Raw genomic sequence first — 21,994 nt, 5'->3', positions numbered from 1 at the left:
TCTGACGCAGTTTTAATTCTTCACCGGATGCTGACTGTCAACAAGATCAACTGGAGAAGGGGAGATGGCGAAGAACTTTTTTTTTGTTGGTTGAGGAGGCGACCCATGTCGAGAAGAGGCAAATTGTACTTCAATTGTCTAATCTGGTGTTGGAAAACAATCCGTAAAAAGTATTTTGGATCTTTTCTTCTGTTTTGGTGAATAAGGAACTTTGATTAAGAAATGTATGATGCCACTAGAAGATAAGTTATGGACAAATGGGCTGCCTTGGATATAACTTGGATGTAGAAACTAAAGGAACTTAAAAGTTTTTAATTCTGGGAAAGAAGAATTTTGAAATGTGGGTCTTTTTTATGTTTGGTTCTCTTTCTCTTTCTTTTTTCCTGGTGAATAGGTAAATATTGACAGTCTGACTATTTAGAGATCTGGTAGATTTGTTTTAACATGTTTGTAGGAGAAATGTTTTCGTTAAAGACTGATAAAGTATTTGATTTTAGTTAAAGACTGATAAAGTATTTGATTATACTTGAGATATGTTATGCAATTTCTTATGAATAAAGAAAAAATAGTCATGTGCTTTTTTGGTTAAGCTATTGGTTAAATTAATAATCTAATTTGTGCTAGTCATAGCTGCAAGTTAATTTAGACAAATTGGAGGATGAGACAGTCTGATTTGTGTTTAAGAAGAATTGTTTAGTTGTACAATGCTTTAATAGTTTACTAAAAGAATTCTTCTTTTTTTGTTTCTTTGTCCTGGTAAAAGAAGAAAGGAAAATAACATTTAATGAAGATTTTTATAATTATAGGTAGAAACATTAGAGTATTATATTGAGAGGTGGAGTTATAATTGATATATTTGTGCTGGTTTCTGTTTTCTGTTTTTTCCCATTCTGTATGTTCCCTTTTCTTGCTTTCCCCCTTATTTTATGTATTATCTGCAATGCTGCTGTCCTGTAGTAGTTTAAATCAATAAAACTTTTTAAAAACCAGAAAACCATTGTAACAGGTAATGAAGAGAGGGCGGAACTGCTCAATTCCTACTTTTCCTCAGTCTCCTCTTATGAGGGAAACAGTGCTTGACATGGCAAAAACAGAACATATAATGAGGGTATGGAGTTCCAATCTAGGATCAGCATAGGGGTGTACATTAATACCTAGTTTCTTTAAATGAAACTAAGTCCTCAGGGCCAGATGAACTGCATCAAAGGGTTCTAAAAGAGCTCATGGAAGTAATCTCTGTGCCTCTGGCTATTATTTTTGAGAATTCTTAGAGAACAGGAGAGATGCCGCAAGCTTGGAGGCGGGCAAATGTTGTCCCCATTTTCAAGAAGGGGAAAAAGGAGGATCCAGGTAACTACCAACCTGTCAGCTTGATGTCTATCCCTGGAAAAGTTTTAGAACAAATCATCAGTCAGTCAGTCCTGGAACATTTAGAAAGGATGGCTGTGATTACATGGGTTTCTCAACAACAAGTCATGTCAGACTAACCTGATCTCTTTTTTTTGAGAAAGTGTCTACCTTCCTGGATCAGGGAAATGCTGTAGACATCATTTATCGATTTCAATAAGGCTTTTGATAAGGTTCCACATGCTATCCTTGTTGACAAGTTGGTAAAATGTGGTTTGGATCCTGTTACCGTTAGGTGGATCTGTAACTGGTTGACAGATCACACCCAAGAGTGCTTGTGAATGATTCCTCATCCTCTTGGAGAGGGGTGTCAAGTGGAGTGCCTCAAGGATCTGTCCTGGGACCTACTTTGTTCAACATCTTTATAAATGATTTGGATGAAGGGATGGTGGGAATGCTTATTAAATTTTCAGATGATACTAAATTGGGAGGGGTTGCAAATACAGTAGAAGATAGAGACAGGATACAGGATGATCTTGACAAGCTGAAAAACTGGGCTAAAACCTATAAAATGATTTTTTTTACTGTTTATTTATATTCCGCCTGTTCCCCATAGGGGCTCAGAGCGGAGCACAGCATGAATAATAAAATCACAATAAAATCAACATAACAATAAAATAGCATAACAGCGCACTAGGACAGTACAGTATGGGAGGCCAACCAATCTAGTGAATCCTGGCCCCAACCTGGTGAAACAGCTCCGTTTTACAGGCCCTATGAAAGGCTAGCAAGCCAGGTAGGGCCAGGATCTCCATAGGGAGCTAATTCCACCAGGTTGGGGCCAGGACTGAGAAAGACCTGGCCCTGGTAGAGGCAAGACGGGCATCTCTTGGGCTGGGGACAGTCAGAAGATCTTGGGAGGCTGAATGAAGTGACCTCTGGGGCATATACAGGAAGAGACAGTCTCGCAGGTATGTTGGTCCCAGGCCACGTAAGGCTTTAAAAGTCAGGACTAACGCCTTGAAGCAAATCCGGTACTCTATAGGCAGCCAGTGCAGGCCGCGGAGCACCAGCTGCATGCTCACTCATAGAGGTGATGAAGTCAGCAGACGAGCAGTTGCATTCTGCATTTGCTGTAGTTTCCGGATAAGCTGCAAGGGCAAGCCAGAGTAAGGAAAAGTGCAAGGACATGGTGGGCCCACTGCAAGGGCAGGAAAGTGCCATTGTAACAGGTAATGAAGAGAGGGCGGAACTGCTCAATTCCTACTTGTGAAAACAATGTCACCCCAGAGTCGAAAACAACTGGTGCTTGCATGGTCTCACCTTTATCACCTTCATCTCATCTTTACCTTTTTACCAATTAATTAATAGTCAGTCATTTTGGATGATCAGATCTCCTCCCCCTCACATATTCTGCCCCTCCAATTAAGTCCCTTTTATTTTAACAGGTAGAAATGTAAGGTTATGCATTTAGGTAGGAAAAATCCAATGTATGGCTATAGGATGGGGGAGACTTGTCTTAGCAGTAGTATGTGCAAATAGGATCTTGGGGTCTTAGTGGACCATACAATGAACATGAGTCAAAAGTGTGATGTGGTGGCTAAAAAGGCAAATACAATTTTGGTCTGCATGAACAGAAGTATAGTGTCCAGATCACATGAAGTGATGATTTCACTTCACTCTGCTCTGGAAAGACCTCACCTGGAGTATTGTGTTGAGTTTGGGGCACCACATTTTAAGAAAAATATAAATAAACTGCAACGGATCCAGAGGAGGGCGACGAAGATGGTGAGGAGTCTGGAGATCAAATCCTATGAAGAAAGGTTGAAGGAGTTGGGCATGTTTAGCCTGGAGAGGAGGCAGCTGGGAGGTGATATGATCACCAGCTTCAAGTACTTGGAGGGCTGTCATAGAGACGATGATGAAGAAGAAGGCTGCAGATTTATACCCCACCCTTTCCCTGGATCAGAGAGTGGCTTACAATCTCCTATATCTTCTCCCCCCACAACAGACACCCTGTGAGGTGGGTGGGGCTGAGAGGGATCTCACAGCAGCTGCCCTTTCAAGGACAACTCCTGCAATAGCTATGGCTAACCCAAGGCCATTCCAGCAGCTGTAAGTACTGGGGAAGGGAGGTGGAAAGACAGCAACTTTAACTTTAAATGCATTCTCCAAGCTGGTGTGGAATTGTTTTCTGTGGCCCCAAAAGGTAGGACCAGAACCAATGGGTTGAAATTAAATCAAAAGAGCTTCCGGCTCCACATTAGGAAGAACTTCCTGACCATTAGAGTGGTTTCTCAGTGGAACAGGCTTCCTCAGGAGGTGGTGGGCTCTCCTTCCTTGGAGGTCTTTAAACAGAGGCTAGATGACAATCTGACAGCAATGAAGATCCTGTGAATTTAGGGGGAGGTATTTGTGAGTTTCCTGCATTGTGCAGTGGGTTTGGACTAGATGATCCTGGAGGTCCCTTCTAACTCTGATTCTAATGATCTCCTGAAATCAGGTTTCCTGAATGAAATGGCAGCCTTAGAGGTTGGACTCTATGCAACTACATCTCAGCTGTGTTTCTTGACCTCCCTAGGCAATGCCATGAAACCTTCAGGAATTTCCCAAGCTGGAATTGGAAAACTTACTCAATAACTGTTTATTTATTTATTATAGGTTGGGTTTTTTTGTGATTTGTAGTCCACCTTTCTCACAGAGACTAAAGGTGGATTATTTAACGTCAATCAGTATAGGAATAGGATTGTAGACTTCTGAAACAAGGCATAAGAACTCCAAATGACATGTTAAACAGTACAAGAAATGGCATTACATATGTAGAAATATGATGCAGTGAGAGCAAGATAAAAATATACAGCATCAGACAATACATATCAGTACTGCACCCATTCCATAGGGTGTGGGCTGTTACAGACTAGATGTGTGTGAGCAGCTGCTGATGCAGCCCATTTGCAGCATGACACCCTGTTCAGGTGAGCAACAGTTGTGATGGTAGGGCAGAGGAGGAGAGGCAGGCCTGCAGATATAAGGGCCCAGAAGGGCTTTGTATGTGATAGTCAGTACACTGAAGTGATGGACAGCCAATGGAATGACTGCAGAATGGTTGTAATATGCATGAACCACATAGTTCCAGCTGCAGCATTCTGCACTAACAGGAGTTTCTGAGTTAATTTTGACATTTTAAGGCTATCTTACAAATTTATGTGGCCAAGTCCCAGAGTTATGTGGCAAACCTTTGTATTAACTCTTACAGCCAGCATGAGTGATAGCTTTCAATCAGACAAGCAGTCTAACAACTGTTGTAGTTCAAGGAAAAACACAGTGCAGGCTCTCATTGCCATACAATGTTTTTTGCACATGAAAAATGCATCCAGTATTTGCAAGGAAAATTATATATGTCAGATGACTGTTGAGGCACATGGTTTTAAAAAGCAATTTTTACCCAGGGGAGCAGCATTAGTACCATGCTGTAGAGTTTCTGCCAATTTAATTTGGCTGACTTAAATGTCAGCATATCCTGTCATGCAACCTGTTACAAATTCTAGTTTAATTTAGTAAATGTGATGTATGCTGAGTGGTTTAAAGCATTATAGAACTGAAGCTTTATTTGTATTTTGCTTTAAATTGCCATCTCAATGCACACAATGAAAAAAGTGGTTCAGATCTGACTGACAATAAAACATGTGGTTGTGCAGTGATTTCTAGTCCCCAAACTTCAGAACAAGGATGCATTTCTAAATACTTAAAGCACCTCGTATGCACTTTCCCTACTACCCCATGCCCCATTGGTGCTACCTTCTCTTCAATTTCTGCAGCCGTCTGTTTGGTCACTTCCAGATTCTCGATTAAGCCTGTGTCTCCCAGGAAATTCCCCGAGGCAGAGGAGAGGCGGGATAGCAAATTGTCCTCCAAAGTTTTCAAAGTTATTTTGAATCCATTCTGCTGCTTTGTGAGATCAGACTGCAAACAGTTGGATTACAACATTTTAAAAAATTAAATATCAACATTGCTGTTATTTACACGTTTTCTTAAATGCCCATCTGGTAAATACCTTTCCTTTGCATCCAGAAAAAGAATAGGAAACTATCACTTACACATGCACACATAAACATATACAATACATGTAACATTAAATAATTTTAGTCTGTGTGTGAGAGAGAAAATTTAAAATCCTTTCCATAAACAACTCAAGTAGTCTTTACAGTAACACTGTAGGTCAATATTTTCATCCCCATATCACAGGTGCAAGATGAGACTGAGAGATGTTGGCTTGCCTAAGGCCACTTAGTGAGCTCTCCTGATTGAGACAAAGTTTGAATCAGGTTTCACCCACCCCGGCACTAGGGGTTCTGCTGCCTCAGGCAGAGCCCCACCCTCCTGCCCCCAGACTCTAATCTCCCAGGAAAGTGTGCGCAGCACAATGACATCACCTGAAAGTGATGTCATCACAATGGCATGCTGCCATCTGAAGTGGGGGAGGGGGCTGGGCAAGGGGCAGGCCCAGTGTTCTTGCTCTGAGAAGGATGTGGGCAGCCACTGCCCAACCAGCTCCCGCTGAAGCAGGGGAAAGGGCTGGGCAAGAGGTGGACCGAGCATTGTTGTTCGGCCCACCCCTTGCCCAGCCTTCTCCCTCTTCAGTATCTGAAGCGGTGTGAGCGGGGATGGGGAGGGAAGTGGAGAGGGTGGGAAGGGTCGGCACGAGTGGGAATGGGGTGCCCACCCCCACGGTGAGGTGGCACCCTAGGTGGCCGCCAACCTTGCCTACTCCCATGTGCCGGCCCTGGGTTGCACACACTGTTGTCTCACTTCTGAAGCTGCAAAAGATGGATGAGTCACAGTTCAGGATGCCAAGCAGCAGAGAGCAGAGCTGCCACTTCAGCTGCAACCACTTCCAGTTTTCTGCCACGTATTGCTAAAGTATATTGAAGATTGCCTTTCTTGTAGTTATGTAGCTAGTATATTGAAGTCTGTTATTTAATGATGATGTTCACCCTCTTCTTTCCCTCCCTTGTTCCCCCTTCCACTTTCTCTCCTTTCCCACTCTTCTTCGTGCCTGACTGGGAAGTATCTCACATCCTTGGGAGACCAAAGTTACAACATGAAATGCATTCCTGTGTGAATTGTGCGGGATCTGGAAACACACATGTGTTAATCCCTCATACATGTACCATCTGGTCTTGGCCTTTTGATAACACCTTACCTCTTAGAACTATGTATTATTTTGGTTAGTCTAGCAAGTAATGATTTTTTATTCCTTAGACTAGAATGCTAGGTAGTGGAGGGGGAGGAAGTACAAGGCTATTTTAGAATTCCTTGCTTGGTGTTAGTTATTCCTGGCACTACTCCAGCAGGGGAAAGAACACTTGTAACAAATCAGTAAAGAAACCTCATCTATGCTCATGGAAGAGAAGTCTCCCTGAGCATTACTTGAGAATCTTACAAACCCAGACACAGGTCAAAATCACATATGCATTGCAAAACACAGGAAGGTTGTAATGCAGTCGTGACTCTGTCTACCCATCTACCTATCAATCAATTCAAAAACCTGATGTATACATGTTAAAAACTGGCATTTTTTCGCACATGTACACCTACAGCTGGAGAGTGCTAAAGGGACTTCAAAATAATGTGTGTGAATTTGGCTGTAGGCTTCCCTATGGGCATTTTCGCAATGACCTTCAAGTGGTGCGACCACCCTCCTCACGCCGGCGGATCTGCAGGGATTTCGCACCAGAAGCGCCGGCGCACCCAAAAGAGCCGGCGACTTCCGTCGCGAAACCAGCTCAAACGGAAACCGCCAAGAAGCAGGAAAACGTTTGAGCTGGTTTCGCGACGGAAGTCGCCGGCTCTTTTGGGTGCGCCGGCGCTTCTGGTGCGAAATCCCTGCAGATCCGCCGGCGTGAGGAGGGTGGTCGCACCACTTGAAGGTGAGTGCGAAAACGCCCTATATATTCTTCAAGAAAGCTCCCATGTCTCTCAGTTAAGCTTCAGAAAAGCTGGTCTGGAAGCTGAATTTCTGTTTGTAGAATGTAGACTTGGACTACTTTGCTTTGGCCAAGTATTCATACCATGGGAGGGGTTGCTGACCCCACCCTCTACTGTTGCTCTGCCTGTTGAGTCAGAGGCGGGTGGGGGCTTGAGCCTTTAACTTGCAAGACTTCTTCTTTAAAGAGGCGTGAGCCAAAGGGCTCTTGGCCTGTGGCTCTTAGCCTGGGGGTTCTGTAGGAAGGTGGGTAGTTCCTCACAAGTAGTCTCAAGTGGCAGTTGGTGATGGAATTTACAGGGAAGTCAAGATAAAGAGAATTTTGAAATGGATCTCTGTTCTTCTGGCTATTATTTTTGAGAATTCTTGGAGAACAGGAGAGATGCCGAAAGCTTGGAGGCAGGCGAATGTTGTCGCCATCTTCAAGAAGGGGGAAAAGGAGGTTTCAGGTAACTACTGACCCATCAGCTTGATGTCTATCCCTGAAAAAGTTTTAGAACAAATCAGTCCTGGAACATTGAGAAAGAATGGCTGTGATTGCTAAGAGCCAGCATGGGTTTTTAGAACTGCAGATTCTAGCTTGTCCCAGAATTATAGACAATTTACAAAATTAAAAACACCATTTAAAATTATATATGCATTTTAAAGTTTGATAGATTTTCAGTTGCTGGATACATATATAGTCAGAACCTTCAGCAACAAAGTAGGTCAATGTTTTCTATCTAGTTCCCCCCCCCCCATTTTTTTTTTTTTTTTGTTCAAAGAGGCACTTAGTTCATGGAATGTGTTAGAGACTGGAAAGGGGGGAATTATACAGCCATTATTTAATTCATCATAGAGAGAATACATAAAGCCTAAAACTGGTACTTTTGTAGCACAACATTGTATTTAAGCAACCTGGTAACTAATCGTCTTATTACATTCTGCTGCTACTGTGGAGAAACCCCATCTTAGTGGTGGTGGTGAAACTGCTAAGGCAGGCTTTGTGGCCTAGCCTTCCCTTCACTCCCTCCTCCCTTCTGGAGTTAAACCATCAACTCTAGGGGGAAAGCCTTCTAGAGGAGCAGGAAGTTCTTTTTTTTAATTGGAGTGAGGCAGGAAAAGGCTAGTTCTCGGCTGGCCCTCAAGGAGAGAGGTTGCCAGTCTGTGGGCTCCTGACTGTGGGGGAGGCCTTCTCAAGAGGGAGAGGACTCCAGGCAGTCAGACCGAGGAAGTCATCCACAAGGCAGGGCAAGTTTAGACCAGGGACGGGAGGATGCGTTTAAATCCACCTTTTATTTGTCCTTCTGGTTGCTGTTCGGGTGCTGTGCTAAACTGTTACATGCAACTGCTTCCCCCCCCCCCCTTTTTTTCTCTTCTAATTAAATATTTTTACTGTTTTGAATGCTGGCAGTCAAACTTTGTACCACATAGATCCCCAACCGCTTTAGACCACGCTGCTTTATGAAGGGGGCCCCGGGGAAAGGGGGAAGGCATGTAGTTGGATAAGGTGCCAATCCTCTAGGGGTTCCCCGAAGAAGTGCTGTGGTCTCTGTGATACCCAAGTACAGGGTGGCATAGGACCTTGAGGCCTGGCCTCAGAGCTGGAGAGAGGGATTGGGAGTCCAGTTCCTCTCAATCCGAACCCCTAGACTGAGGAGGTGGTGGCAGCGAGCCCAAGTGCCTGGAGGAGAAATAGCTCCCTCCAAAAAGGGGAACGGAGTCTGGTAGGCAAACCAGGGCCATTCCGTCACAGCTACTATTTCTGTTCAGCAGTGAATTGAGTCTAGGATCAATGACAATTTCAGCATATAATTAACAACAATTAAAACCAATTTGACTTGTGGATTGCACCAGTGAGGCTTGTCAATGTGTTATAGCCACCAGCAGGAGACTGCCTGAAACAGCTGCTCCACAGTTATAAACATACATCGTTTGCCATTTCTGTGAAGAATGATCATGCCATCTCCATGCACCTAGGAACAGCTGCCTATTGCAGGAAACTACTCCAAGCAAAGGAAGTAATCAATATAGTAAGTTGCTCTATATATTAATAGCCATTGAGTGAAGCAGAAGCCACAGGGGAGTCTACAGAAAGTGACTTCTAGGAGCCAGCAGTAATATGTTAAATAATAACCCAGTTACATGGACCTTGCCTGGAGCTTAGTGTGGACTATCCCATAATGTCACCTGGTTATGCTACGCAGGACCGGATCGACATGTTTTTTGAGGGGGGGGGCAAAATTAAAAAATGGCGCCCCCTTATGGGCCACTATATCTTATGGTCCCTGTGACGGAAAGCTAGGGGTTAAGCAGAAACTGAAGACGCATAGGACCTGCGTCAGGTGACCTGAGGGTGGGGGCCGAGTGCTCGGAGCTCTCAGGGAGGGAAAGTGGTTGAGTGACAGAAACTGCTGAGGCACTCATTTCATTCAGTCAGTTGGTGTCTGACAGAGTTGGTGCCTGTCAGAAGTCTGTCAGAGTTGGAGCCTGACAGAGACTGAGTGGGTCAGTTCGTGCCTGACCGAGGCTGAGAGGGCAGCTGATCCTGTGAAGGAGCTTGAGGCAGAGACGGGGAAGTCTTCCAGAGACTACAAGCTCGACAAAACCAGCCAAGAGGGCTGTGTGTGTGAGGAACAAGTGTGAGTTAGTCAAGACCTGGACGGTCACAGACACCTATATACATCTCTGAAGAACTAGAAAGGTGGTTGAGGGAGCAGATGTGGGTCTAAGAAGTCTGAAGGGCTGGTAGTGGTGGCTCCAGTCGACTAGTGAGACCTGGGCACATCATACCCAAGAGGCCAGCCTTTGCTAGAGGTGGAGAGAGCAAGATATAGGGAAACTGTGAACTGAAACTGAGAGACTTAAAGCAAGAAAAAGTTTGTGTAAAGCCTGAAACAACTGAACAACGTGTTAGCCTGTGTAAATATCTCCCATATCCCCAAGTTAAAGACTTTGTGTTTAAAATAAAATCTGTGGTTTGCGTTAAAGTTTCTCTGGAGCCTATATTTTTGGGAAAAACAAACAAAGCTGCTGTGGTTCCCTATGAAGTGAATTCTATTTCCGTCAGAGAACAAAAGTAAAATACCCCGAAGAGACTGATAGTAAGAGATCCAGTGAGGCCGTGAGGTGGGCGCTGCTATAGTCCCATAGAATACAATGGACTCCATACCCAATTTGGCACCCCCCCCTCTGTCGGCGCTCAGGGCAAGCACCCCCCTCTGCCCCCCCCCTAGATCCGGCCCTGATGCTACGTGACTCTATCTGACTGACTCCATTATGGCCCATAACTGTTCTGGGGGTAAAAATGCCATCTTCAGTTGTTCTCTGGGCTGAGAGGATGGTGAGCCACCACTGGAAATTTTACCCAATGGATTCCAAGAGTCTGCAACTAAAATTGGGGTGTGTGTGAGAACACAGCCTCTCAGCCCATAGAACAGCTGAGAGGCATAATTGTGACTCCTTCCCTCCAAGGGGAAATGAAAGTTTCTGCCATATCCCAGAGTAAAGATTCAGCATGAAATTTCCAAGGGGCAGAATGCCACCATGCTGGTGCATTCTTCCCCTGGCCTCATAGGAAGGGACTGTAAGCCACACAATATGGCTCCAGTGGGCCAAATGCTGAGAACCTATGTCTTAGATGAAAAAGACAGAGTAAAACTCAGTCTGCTGAGATAAAAAGCATCTTGAAAATGATTACAGTTAGCCTCAAGGGGGTGGGATTCACCAAGCATTTCTCTCTTAGAATCTGGTTAATTCTGTTTCTGACAACAGTGTTTGAATTCACTGATGCAGATTTCCTTTAAACATTCCAGAAATTCCTGCCTTTGTACTGAGTATTCTGAGAATTCCAGAAATTCCTAGTCTTGGGACTGAGTATTCTGGAGAAACATAGGAAGATTCAATCAGAAGATCCAGCCACATAGTTGTAGATCTTACCTTCAGCTCTTCTAGGTCAGGTCTCTCCATACTGACAACTGCTGCTAAAAGTTGGTCTTCCAGACCATCTTGAGTTACAGTAAAGTTGATGAGGGTGCAGTGAGCCTGCATTTCTGGTTGATAATGGGGGTTTGCTAGCTTTGTATGAAGTATTAGGCGGAAACTGTGATTGTATTCACATTCCTTATCTCCAATTTTAATGTATCTGAAAGAAATATGAGACATCTTTATATTGTACTACTCCATGTCAACATAAAACAAGTTATTAAATTACCAAAAAGGCACAATAATTTGTGGGAAAGGAATGTTCTAGATCATCATTACGATAGTCTACTTGATCTTTAAAATAAAGTGTCAAATTGATTTGAAGCTACAGCTGTAAAGGAATGTGATACCACTATGAAATGAATGGCAATCAATACCATAATGTTAGGCATATTTTGTATACCTTAGAATTAAACAATGCAACATTTCACGTAATGCAGTATGCAGAGATAGTTTATCTAAGTGAACACCTCAGTGGCTCCTTCATGAGCCACTTCATATGTGGAGCCAAAACCATGTTTGTCACCAGAATTGTTTTCCACCTTGACAGGCTTCATAAAGGCTCCCATCATCACACATATTAATGGATACATATTACCATTTGACACTAAACCAACAGCAGTGGCCCCAGAAAAAGAGAACCAATTAGCAGTAGAAAACAAAGTTGTACTTACCTGTAACTATTGTTCATAGCATATCTTCCATGCAGGCATACATGAGCAAGGCCTGACAACTGATAGGTCTTTACAGCTATCGGCCTCCAGGGAGAAATTGTAAGGAAAAACCCTCTACTTTTCATACATATGGACATCGTGATTACCAGTATGGTTGCCAGGGTGCCTGGAGTTTTGACTCGCACACATCTGCTCTAAGAAGTGGACTTTGCCCACAGTTTCTAAGGCTTATGTGGATACTATAAGCCTCAGCTTTGCAGCAGCATTCTACATCTCTGGATGGGTGTTAGCCAGAACTACAGACGAGCTTCCAGCTGCTCCTTGTGTGCCCAGTCTTGGCCGCTGCAGTGGAAGAAGCCATGCCACCATGTTTCCAGCCTGTTTCCATGAACCAAAGACTAACACCACCAGAATGCATCTTGTTTTCTTGATTCCATATCCAACAGTTGCTTCAATTTCTCCATAAGGCAATCAAGCTTATCCAGGCAAGGATCCTGCCAGACCACTCAAGCCTTTGTCTAACGAAACCCAGGACAAAGACTGGTGCCAGGAAGAAGACTAAGGAAGAGGAAGACCATCTTCAGCCAAAAGCCAAGTTCCATTGTAAACCGGGTGTTACCTAGGCCAACATTTGATTCTCTATTGTCTCCTTTTTAGATAAGTCCATTTAATCTTAAGTGTTCCCCACCCAGTAATCACTTCTATTCTTCTTCCCAACTGTCACTTTGGAGCCTCCCCCTTGTCTGTTTCAATCTCAAAGTTCTCTCAGGTATCCAGGATCCAGGCAAGTCCATTGGTCAAGAGCAAGCACCCAATTAGGTGTCACCAATGCACTTTCTATTGGCTACTGCAGAAGTCCAGCCTTATGGTCACTGCAGAACCTCCCCTTTCTCCTCCCCTATACCTCCCAGCCCCTGAGGGTCTAAGGTGGTCTATTTAACCTCTGACCCAACTCCACTCATGTGTGCATCTAGCAGTACCCCAGTTCCTCTGTCTAGATCCATCCCCAATTCTGGCCATAGTTTTGGGTCCATTTCCCCGGTCCTCTTACGTCGCCATTGGAGCCTTCCTTGAAGGCTACGATAGGTAAATATCACCCTGTTTGTCTACCCATGTGTTGTCTCTATCTCTCTATATATATTTCCTAGGACTGTATGCATGATTGTATGCGTATTTTTATCTTGGAAGACTATATTTTTCTCAATAAATTATAATTGGTTTTATTAAATTAGAGTCCCATTATTTAAGCATCACTCTCTGGTTGGTTAATCTTGTAGACATAGGTAAAAAGATTCCGAGTGAGCCAGGTGCCCACCTGACTAATTCCCCAACCTCGTTTTGAGGGCATTTCGGCTTACAAACTGTGCACTAGAGCTGAAGCTTGCTCCTGCCCAGAGACCACATGCTCTTGTGCAGCGGTGCCCCCTGCCTTCAGTACCTTTAGCGTCACTGAAGCTAGACCATCCAATAGGGCAAGAGGGAGGGAATGCGTGCCTGTACAGAAAATGCTTGATGAAAAATGTTACTACATACAACTTCGTTTTCATCATCAGTCTTCTGTGCAGTCCTACATGAAGATTCTAGCAAGCTACTCACTAGGTGGTGGGGCCTGCTCTCCACAATTGCACAGTGAATGAAAAACTGCCTTGCCCACTTGAGCCTTGTGTCTTGCCTGCAAATTCAAAGCATCGTGATGTGCAAACGTGTCTAGTGATGACCAGGTGGCAGCTCTGCAGATCTCTGTCAAAGGCACTCTATCCAAGAAAGCTGCTGAAGAAGTCATTGCCCTAGTGGAATGGGCATGAATGTTCAACAGACATGGTAGTCTGTTGTCTTGACAATCCATTGGAACAGGTTCAGAGATGATGCTCTCTTACCCTCTTAGGGTCACTAAAACAAACAGTGCTTAAACCTTGTGAAACTCCAGGGTAAAATAATAATGTCTTCCTAACATTTAAAGAATGAGTGCTCATTCTCCAAGCTCAGTGCAGGAAAAAATACAGACAAAATAATATCATGGGATAAATGGAACCTAGAAACTACCTTAGGAAGGAACTTAAGACTAGTTCAAAGGAAAGAACTTCAAAAATGAACGAGTCATCTGAAGAGTTCACTCATCTTCCTGACTGAGGTAACAACTATCAAGAAACACACCTTCATAGAAAGCTCTGCCAAAGAACAGTAAAGTGTTCAAAAGGCTTGAGCATTAACTGTGCTAACACAACAGATAGAGACCACTGGGTACTAAAGGATCTCAGGATAGGAAGAGATTACCTTAAGAAACCTCTTAGACAAATGATAGGATAAAACTGATCCTCCCTCAATTCCTGTGTGCAGGGGAACCTTCAAAGAAGAAAATGCCAGGCACTAAGTTTTCAGGTGTAATAAATAACCAATATGGCCTGCAACTGGGTAGCACGCAGCAACAATCTTTCCCACTACACCAGAGGGAAATTTGGTTCCACTTATAGGATTTCCTGTTGCATGACTGCAAGAGAATGTTATTAACCTTCTTAGAATATATTAGATCTCTAGCTGAAGCCTCCAAGCCCTTGAGGTCATTGAGATTGTAATTAAGCGCCTGGTTGATACTGATTAGATCTGGTTCATTTGGTAGGGGAAGGAACTGGCCCCGAGAGATCTCCATAAGGGTCAGAAACCATATTTGATGAGGAATTTCTGGTTTCAGTGCAACAGGAGCAGCCATGTCCAGAAATGCCGGTATAGGGGCAAGCCGAACTGGGCAACTTTGGGGAATCTCCAGGCTGCCGAGGACTCAGCAGAACATCAGTTGAGGTGATCCACAAGCAGAGGGTGATCTAGGTAGCTTGGGGGGAAGCAGAGGCTGCCTCTCAGGCTTCCTGTTAACCTGAAGCCCAAGCCACTATGGACACCATTATGGTGACAAGTTGTGATTGCCGTAGACGGAGGAAAAGGCAGAATGGATTCAAAGTGCGCTAGACTAAAAATTACACCCTAAAACCTGGAAAAAAAAGAACTGGCTGAACTGCTGCCTGGAAGAAAAGAGAGCTCTGAGAGAGAACATAAGAACATAAGAGAAGCCATGTTAGATCAGGCCAACTGCCCATCCAGTCCAACATTCTGTGTCACACAGCGGCCAAATATATATATATATATATATATATATATATATATACACACACACACACACACACACACTGTGGCTAATAGCCACTGGTGGACATCTGCTCCATATTTTTACCTAACCTCCTCTTGAAGGTGGCTATGCTTCTGGCCGCCACCACCTCCTGTGGCAGTGAATTCCACATGTTAATCACCCCTTGGGTGAAGAAGTACTTCCTTTTATCCGTTTTAACCAGTCTGCTCAGCAATTTCATCGAATGCCCACGAGTTCTTGTATTGTGGGAAAGGGAGAAAAGTATTTCTTTCTCTGCTTTCTCCATCCCATGCATTATCATGTAAACCTCTATCATGTCACCCCGCAGTCGACGTTTCTCCAAGCTAAAGAGCCCTAAGCGTTTCAACCTTTCTTCATAGGGAAAGTGTTCCAGCCCTTTAATCCTTCTAGTTGCCCTTTTCTGGACTTTCTCCAATGCTATAATATCCTTTTTGAGGTGCAGCGACCAGAACTGCACACAGTACTCCAAATGAGACCGCACCATTGATTTATACAGGGGCATTATGATACTGGCTGATTTGTTTTCAATTCCCTTCCTAATAATTCCCAGCATGGCGTTGGCCTTTTTTATTGCAAACGCACACTGTCTTGACATTTTCAGTGAATTATCTACCACGACCCCAAGATCTTTCTCATGGTCAGTCTCTGCCAGTTCACACCCCATCAACTTGTATTTGTAGCTGGGATTCTTGGCCCCAATGTGCATTACTTTGCACTTGGCCACATTGAACCGCATCTGCCACGTTGACGCCCACTCACCCAGCCTCAACAGATCCCTTTGGAGTTCCTCACAATCCTCTCTGGTTCTCACCACCCTGAACAATTTTGTGTCATCCGCAAACTTGGCCACTTCACTGCTCACTCTCAACTCTAAATCATTTATGAATGATTAAGAGAGCAGATAAGAAGTCCTATAAGGGTGAGGTTTGGCTTTCTAAGCAGCTGTGGGAGTTGCTAAGAATTTCTGAGTTTGTGTGACTGTGTGATTGCTGAAAATTCTGAGTTTGTGGTTGCTGGGGAATTGCTGTTTGTTTGGTTTGAGTGGGCTGAAGGTGATTGTTACTGATTGATTAGGAGTGGCTGTGTTCCTGGGAGAGACTGAGGCCCCACCCTCTTTGCATTATTAAGTTGTGCCTTGCCAGAGGCACGAGCCTTTGACGCGAGCCAAAGGGTGAGAGCTAAAGGGCTCTTGGCCTGTAGCTCTTAGCCTGGGGGCTCTGTAAGGACCAGGTACCCAGATCCCTATTTCCTTGTGTTCCCAATAAGGTAAGTAGACCCTCCAGAAGGAGAGCCACATAAACAAACAGGATTTAAAAGGGGACTGTATATTTTAAATAAGCTATCATGAAGGTAGAATGCCAGCAGGAGGGTGGGGGCTTTCCAGTGTTTTGCACTGAGTGTCACATGTATGACTATCTGCCCACAGAACAGAAGTCTTGGGTGTGTGCTCAATGCAAGGAGCTCCTGGTCCTCAGGAACGAGTTCGTACCCTTGAGGCCGAAGTGACTGACCTGGAAAAGCAGAGACAGGCAGTTAGGCACTTGGAGAAGACTCTCGGGGACGTATAAGATGAGCCCCACTCTGAACGTGGCAGCCCCGTTGCTGCCAGGGAGCATGAGGGTCGAGAGGGAACAGGGCACCGTGCTGAGGATAAGGGGAATGCGCCCTCAGAAGGGACCTCTTCTTCAGTTGGAGAGCGGGTATCTTTTCGTGCCAAGGAACCATCCCTGTGTAGGGAGAGAGGGGGGGTCTTGGTAGTTGGTGATTTGATCCTTAGGCAAGTAGACAGCTGGGTGGCAAAACCGTGTACTGACCGTATGTGGTGACTTGCCTGTCTGGTGCGAAGGTAGCGGACATTACTTGTGTTGTAGATAGGCTGATAGACAGTGCTGGGGAGGAGCCAGTGGTTGTGGTGCATGTTGGCACCAATATGGGAAAATGCAGTCGTGAGGTTCTGGAGGAAAAATTTAGGCTGCTAAGCAGGAGACTTAAGGCCAGGACCTCCAAGGTAGCCTTCTCAGAAGTGCTACCTGTTCCACGTGTAGGGCTGGAGAGACAGGCACAAATTAGAAGTCTCAACGTGTGGATGAGACGATGGTGTAGGGAGGAAGGGTTTAAGTTTGTTAGGCAATGGAATGCTTTCTGGAACAAGCGGGAGCTGTACAAAAGAGACGGTCTCCACTTGTCCCCAGATGGAACCAAGCTGCTGGCGCTTAAAATCAAAAAGGTGGCAGAGTAGTTTTTAAACTAAATCTTGGGGGAAAGCTGACAGGAGATGAAATGTCTCTGGTTCTGGAGGACTCATCTCAAAGAGATGAAGGGTTAGCTGTTACTTTTCTACCGGGTAATGGATCAGAGTTGTCCATTGAGATGGTGACAAACAGTATGGACTGTCTGCCAAAGTCTTGAGGCGGCAGGAGGAAGGTTGCAGGCCTAACTTGCTTGGGAAATTATAGATGTTTGTATACAAATGCTAGACGTATTTGAAGTAAAATTGGTGAGTTGGGATGTTTAGTGTTGGGGGAAAACATAGACATTGTGGGTATTTCAGAAACTTGGTGGAATGAGGAGAATCAGTGGGAAACAGTGATTCCTGGATATAAGTTATATCGGAAGGATAGGGAGGGAAGTGTTGGAGGTATGTCAGAGAGGGTATACAGTCCAGTAAGACTAAGGTCAAAGAATTAGATTCCCTTCTAGAAATGCTTTGGGTCAAAATAGAGGGCCCAAAAGGAAATTTAACTGTGGGAATTTATCACCCACCAAATCAAAAGATAAGAGGACGATTATAATATGATGGAAGGATTAAAGATAGCGGCTAAATGTAAAAACTGTGTCATAATAGGTGATTTTAACTACCTAAAGATTGATTGGGTCAATATGTGTTCAGGTCGAGAGAAAGAGATTGAGTTTCTAGATGCTCTCAATGACTATGCTATGGAGCAGATGGTCACAGAACCTACCAGGGGTGGGGCGATCCTGGATTTGGTCCTAAGTAACGCCCAAGACTTGGTGAGAGATGTAAAAGTGATCACACCACTTGGGAGCAGTGACCATAATGTTATTGATTTCACCATTTGTATAAATAGGGAGTTGCCCCAAAAGACCAGCACAACCACGTTTAACTTTAAAAGGGGTAAATTCTCTGAGATGAGGAGGCATGTGAATAGGAAACTGAAAGGAAAGGTAAATACAGTCAAAACCCGTGGGAAGCTTGGAGGCTGTTTAAAACTACAATCCTAGAAGCTCAGATAAAATATATACCACAAATAAGGAAAGGCACAAACAGGTATAAGAGAAGGCCTGCATGGTTAACAAACAAAGTAATGGAAGCTGTAAAAGGTAAGAAGGACTCCTTTAAGTGGTGGAAAGCTAGTCCAAGTGAAATTAATAAAATGGAACACAGGCTGTGGCAAATCAAATGCAAGACTGTGATCAGGCAGGCAAAAAAGGACTATGAGGAGCATATTGCAAAAAAAATAAAATAAAGACCAACAATAAAAATTTCTTCAAATATATGAGAAGCAGGAAACCAGCCAGGGAGGCAGTGGGGCCCTTGGATGACCAAGGGGTACTAGGATTACTGAAGGAGGATAGGGAAATGGCTGAGAAGCTGAATGCATTTTTTGCCTCAGTCTTCACTGTGGAAGATGAGAAGTGTTTGCCCGCTCCAGAACCACTAATTTTGGAAGGGGTGTATAGCAACGCCCGCCTCACGGCCTCACTGAATCTCTATATTTTAGTCTCTTCGGGGTATTTTTACTTGTTTCTTTGATGGGACCACAGCAGCTTTGTTTGCTCTTCCCACAAAATATAGGCTCACGAGAACTTTAACTTAAACCACAGATTTATTGTAACAAAAAGTCTTAAACTGGGGATATGGGAGATATTTACACAGGCTAGTACGTTTGTTCTGTTGTTTCAGGCTTTACAATCACTTTTACTTTCTTGAGTCTTTCACAGTTACACGGTTCACAGTTTCCCTTCAACTCACTTTCCACCTCTAGCCAAGGTCTGGCCTCTTGGGATTGATGTGTCTAGTCTCACCCCTCGACTGAAGTCTCTCCTCTCAGCCCTTCTTGGTTTCTCAGACCCACATCCACTCCCTCAACCACCTCACTAGATCTTCAGAGTAGTCTCTACGTGTCTGTGACCATTCCGGTCTTAACTGACTCACACACACAGAGCCCTCTTGGCTGGTTTTGTCGAGCTTGTAGTCTCTGGAAGACTTCCCCGTCTCCGCCTCAAGCTCCTTCACAGGATCAGCTGTCCTCTCAGCCTCTCTGGCAGGCTCGAACTGACCCTCTCAGTCTCTGTCAGGTCCCCACTGACAGACTTCTCTGACAGGCCTCCACTCTGTCAGACATCAACTTGACTGACTGCCTCAGCAGTTTCTCTTTCTCAACTACTCTTTTTCTCCCTGAGAGCTCTGAGCACTTTGCCCCCACCCTCAGGTCACCTGACGCAGCCCTGTGCGTCTTCAGTTTATGGTTAACCCCTAGCTTTCCGTCACAGGGTGTTGAAAGACCTGAGACAAATTGAGGTGACAAGAGAGGAGGTCCTACAACGGATCTCCTCTGGAACCCTTTTTAAAGATGGGAGTGACATTTGCTACCTTCCAGTCCTCAGGAATGGAGGCAGATTTCAATGAAAGATTACATATTTTTGTCAGGAGATCCTCAAGTTCAACTTCTTTCAGAACTCTTGGATGTATGCCATCCGGACTTGGTGACTTATTAGTCTTTAATTCATCAATATTAAAAATATAATTCATCATTATTAAAAACTAATAAGTCACCAGGTCCGGATGGCATACCTCCAAGAGTTCTGAAAGAACTCAAAGTTGAACTTGAGGATCTCCTGACAAAAATATGTAATCTTTCATTGACATCTGCCTCCATTCCTGAGGACTGGAAGGTAGCAAATGTCACCCCCATCTTTAAAAAGGGTTCTAGAGGAAATCCGGGAAATTACAGGTCAGTCAATCTGACTTCAATACCGGGAAAGTTGGTAGAAACCATTATCAAGGACAGAATGAGTAGGCACATTGATGAACACAAGTTATTGAGGAAGACTCAGTGTGGGTTCTGTAAGGGGAGATCTTGCCTCACTAACCTGTTACAGTTCTTTGAGGGGGTGAACAAACATGTGGACAAAGGAGACCTGATAGATATTGTTTACCTTGACTTCCAGAAATCTTTTAATAAAGTTCCTCATCAAAGGCTCCTTAGTAAGCTCGAGAGTCATGGAGTAAAAGGACAGGTCCTCTTGTGGATCAAAAACTGGCTAATTAATAGGAAGCAGAGAGTGAGTATAAATGGCCAGTCTTCACAGTGGAGGACAGTAAGCCGCAGGGCTCAGTACTGGGTCCCATGCTCTTTAACTTCTTCATTAATGATCTGGAGTTGGGAGTAATTAGTGAAGTGGCCAAGTTTACAGATGACACTAAATTGTTCAGGGTGGTGAGAACCAGAGAGGATTGTGAGGCACTCCAAAGGGATCTGTTGAGGCTGGGTGAGTGGGCGTCAACGTGGCAGATGAGGTTCAATGTGGCCAAGTGCAAAATGCCTATACTGAATCATCATCACAATGTAATGTAATGTAAAATTTTATTTGTATCCCGCCCTCCCCCGCCGAAGCAGGCTCAGGGTGGCTAACAACATTTAAGGTGAACAACACAATAATAAAACAATAAATTCATATTAAATTCACATTAAAACCAATCAATGATTAAAACATTCCTAGATCTGATACTGGCGGTAAACATTATTAATCTGGCGGTAAACATTAATTTAGTCATTGGTGAACGCCTGTTTAAAGAGGACGGTCTTGCAGGCCCTGCGGAACTGATCTAAGAGTTCCAAGAGAATCCAAGAGAATCCATGTGATCTACCACCCACTTACCTTCCTTTTTTGATGGTCTCTCGACCAAGCAATGGACCTAGTACTGGGTCAACAGATTCTTCCAAGTTCTCAATGAGAACAACTTCACCAGCAGCAAGAGCCTGTTCTATCATGTTCAGATATCTAGGAAAGATAGCAATTAAGATTGACAGATGCAAATAAAGCAGCAATGCCTGTTACAGCATAGAATCATAGAGTTGGAAGGGACCCTCACATTCATCTAGTCCGACCCCTGGCACAATGCAGGAAATTTACAAATACCTCCCCCCACACGTACTCCAGTGACACCTGCTCCACACCCAAAGAATAATGATGATGATGCCTTCTGGGATCCCTGGTAGAACTGTCCTGGAGAAAAATTGTTGCCAGACCCCAAAGTAGTGAACAGCATTTCACTAGGTGTGTAAGAAAGGGCCATGAGAACTAAGCACTGATGTAATCCTTCCTGCACTCCTTTTCATTATCTGCCTAATTCACATAATTAGCATTGCTGTCAAATGGCCATCTAGCTTCTATTTAAAAACCTCCAAGGAAGGAGAGCTGATCTACCAAAGAAGCCTGTTACAACGAGGAACTGTTCTGTCAGGAAGTTCTTCCTAATGTTTGGTTGAAAATTCCTCTGAATGAATTTCAACCTGCTGGTTTGGTCCAACCTTCTGGGACAACAGAAAACAATTCTGCACCATCCTCTACATGACTGTCCTTCAAGTACTTGAAGATGGTGATCATATCACTTCTCCAGGCTAAACATACCCAGCTCCTTCAACCTTTCCTCATAGGACTTGGTCTCCAGACCCATCACCATTTTCATTGCCCTCCTCTGCACATGTTCCAGCTTGTCTATAACCTTAAATTGTGGTGCCCAAAATTCAACACAATACTCTAGGTGAGGTCTAACCAGAGAAGAGCAAAGTGATACCATCCCTTCATGTGATCTGGACACTATACTTCTGTTGATAC

At 44.2% G+C, this 21,994-nt stretch overlaps 1 protein-coding gene across 1 annotated transcript in view; it reads right to left on the bottom strand.

The window, feature by feature from the left end:
• The window catches only part of DNAH9 (dynein axonemal heavy chain 9), a 636,923-nt gene that overhangs the window by 197,776 nt on the left and 417,153 nt on the right, over window positions 1-21,994 (bottom strand). Inside the window, exons 55-57 of the mRNA XM_060238867.1 lie at window positions 21,035-21,157; window positions 11,252-11,456; window positions 5,146-5,310 (exon numbers count right to left, since the gene is read on the bottom strand). Coding sequence (XP_060094850.1) covers window positions 5,146-5,310; window positions 11,252-11,456; window positions 21,035-21,157 — 493 coding nt within the window. The remainder of the gene's footprint in view (window positions 1-5,145; window positions 5,311-11,251; window positions 11,457-21,034; window positions 21,158-21,994) is intronic.

Source organism: Heteronotia binoei, chromosome 5 (genome assembly GCF_032191835.1).
Source record: "Heteronotia binoei isolate CCM8104 ecotype False Entrance Well chromosome 5, APGP_CSIRO_Hbin_v1, whole genome shotgun sequence".
Classification (NCBI taxonomy): domain Eukaryota; kingdom Metazoa; phylum Chordata; class Lepidosauria; order Squamata; family Gekkonidae; genus Heteronotia; species Heteronotia binoei.
Note: the sequence above shows the minus strand (reverse complement) of the source record. Positions and strands in the feature narration are given on the sequence as shown.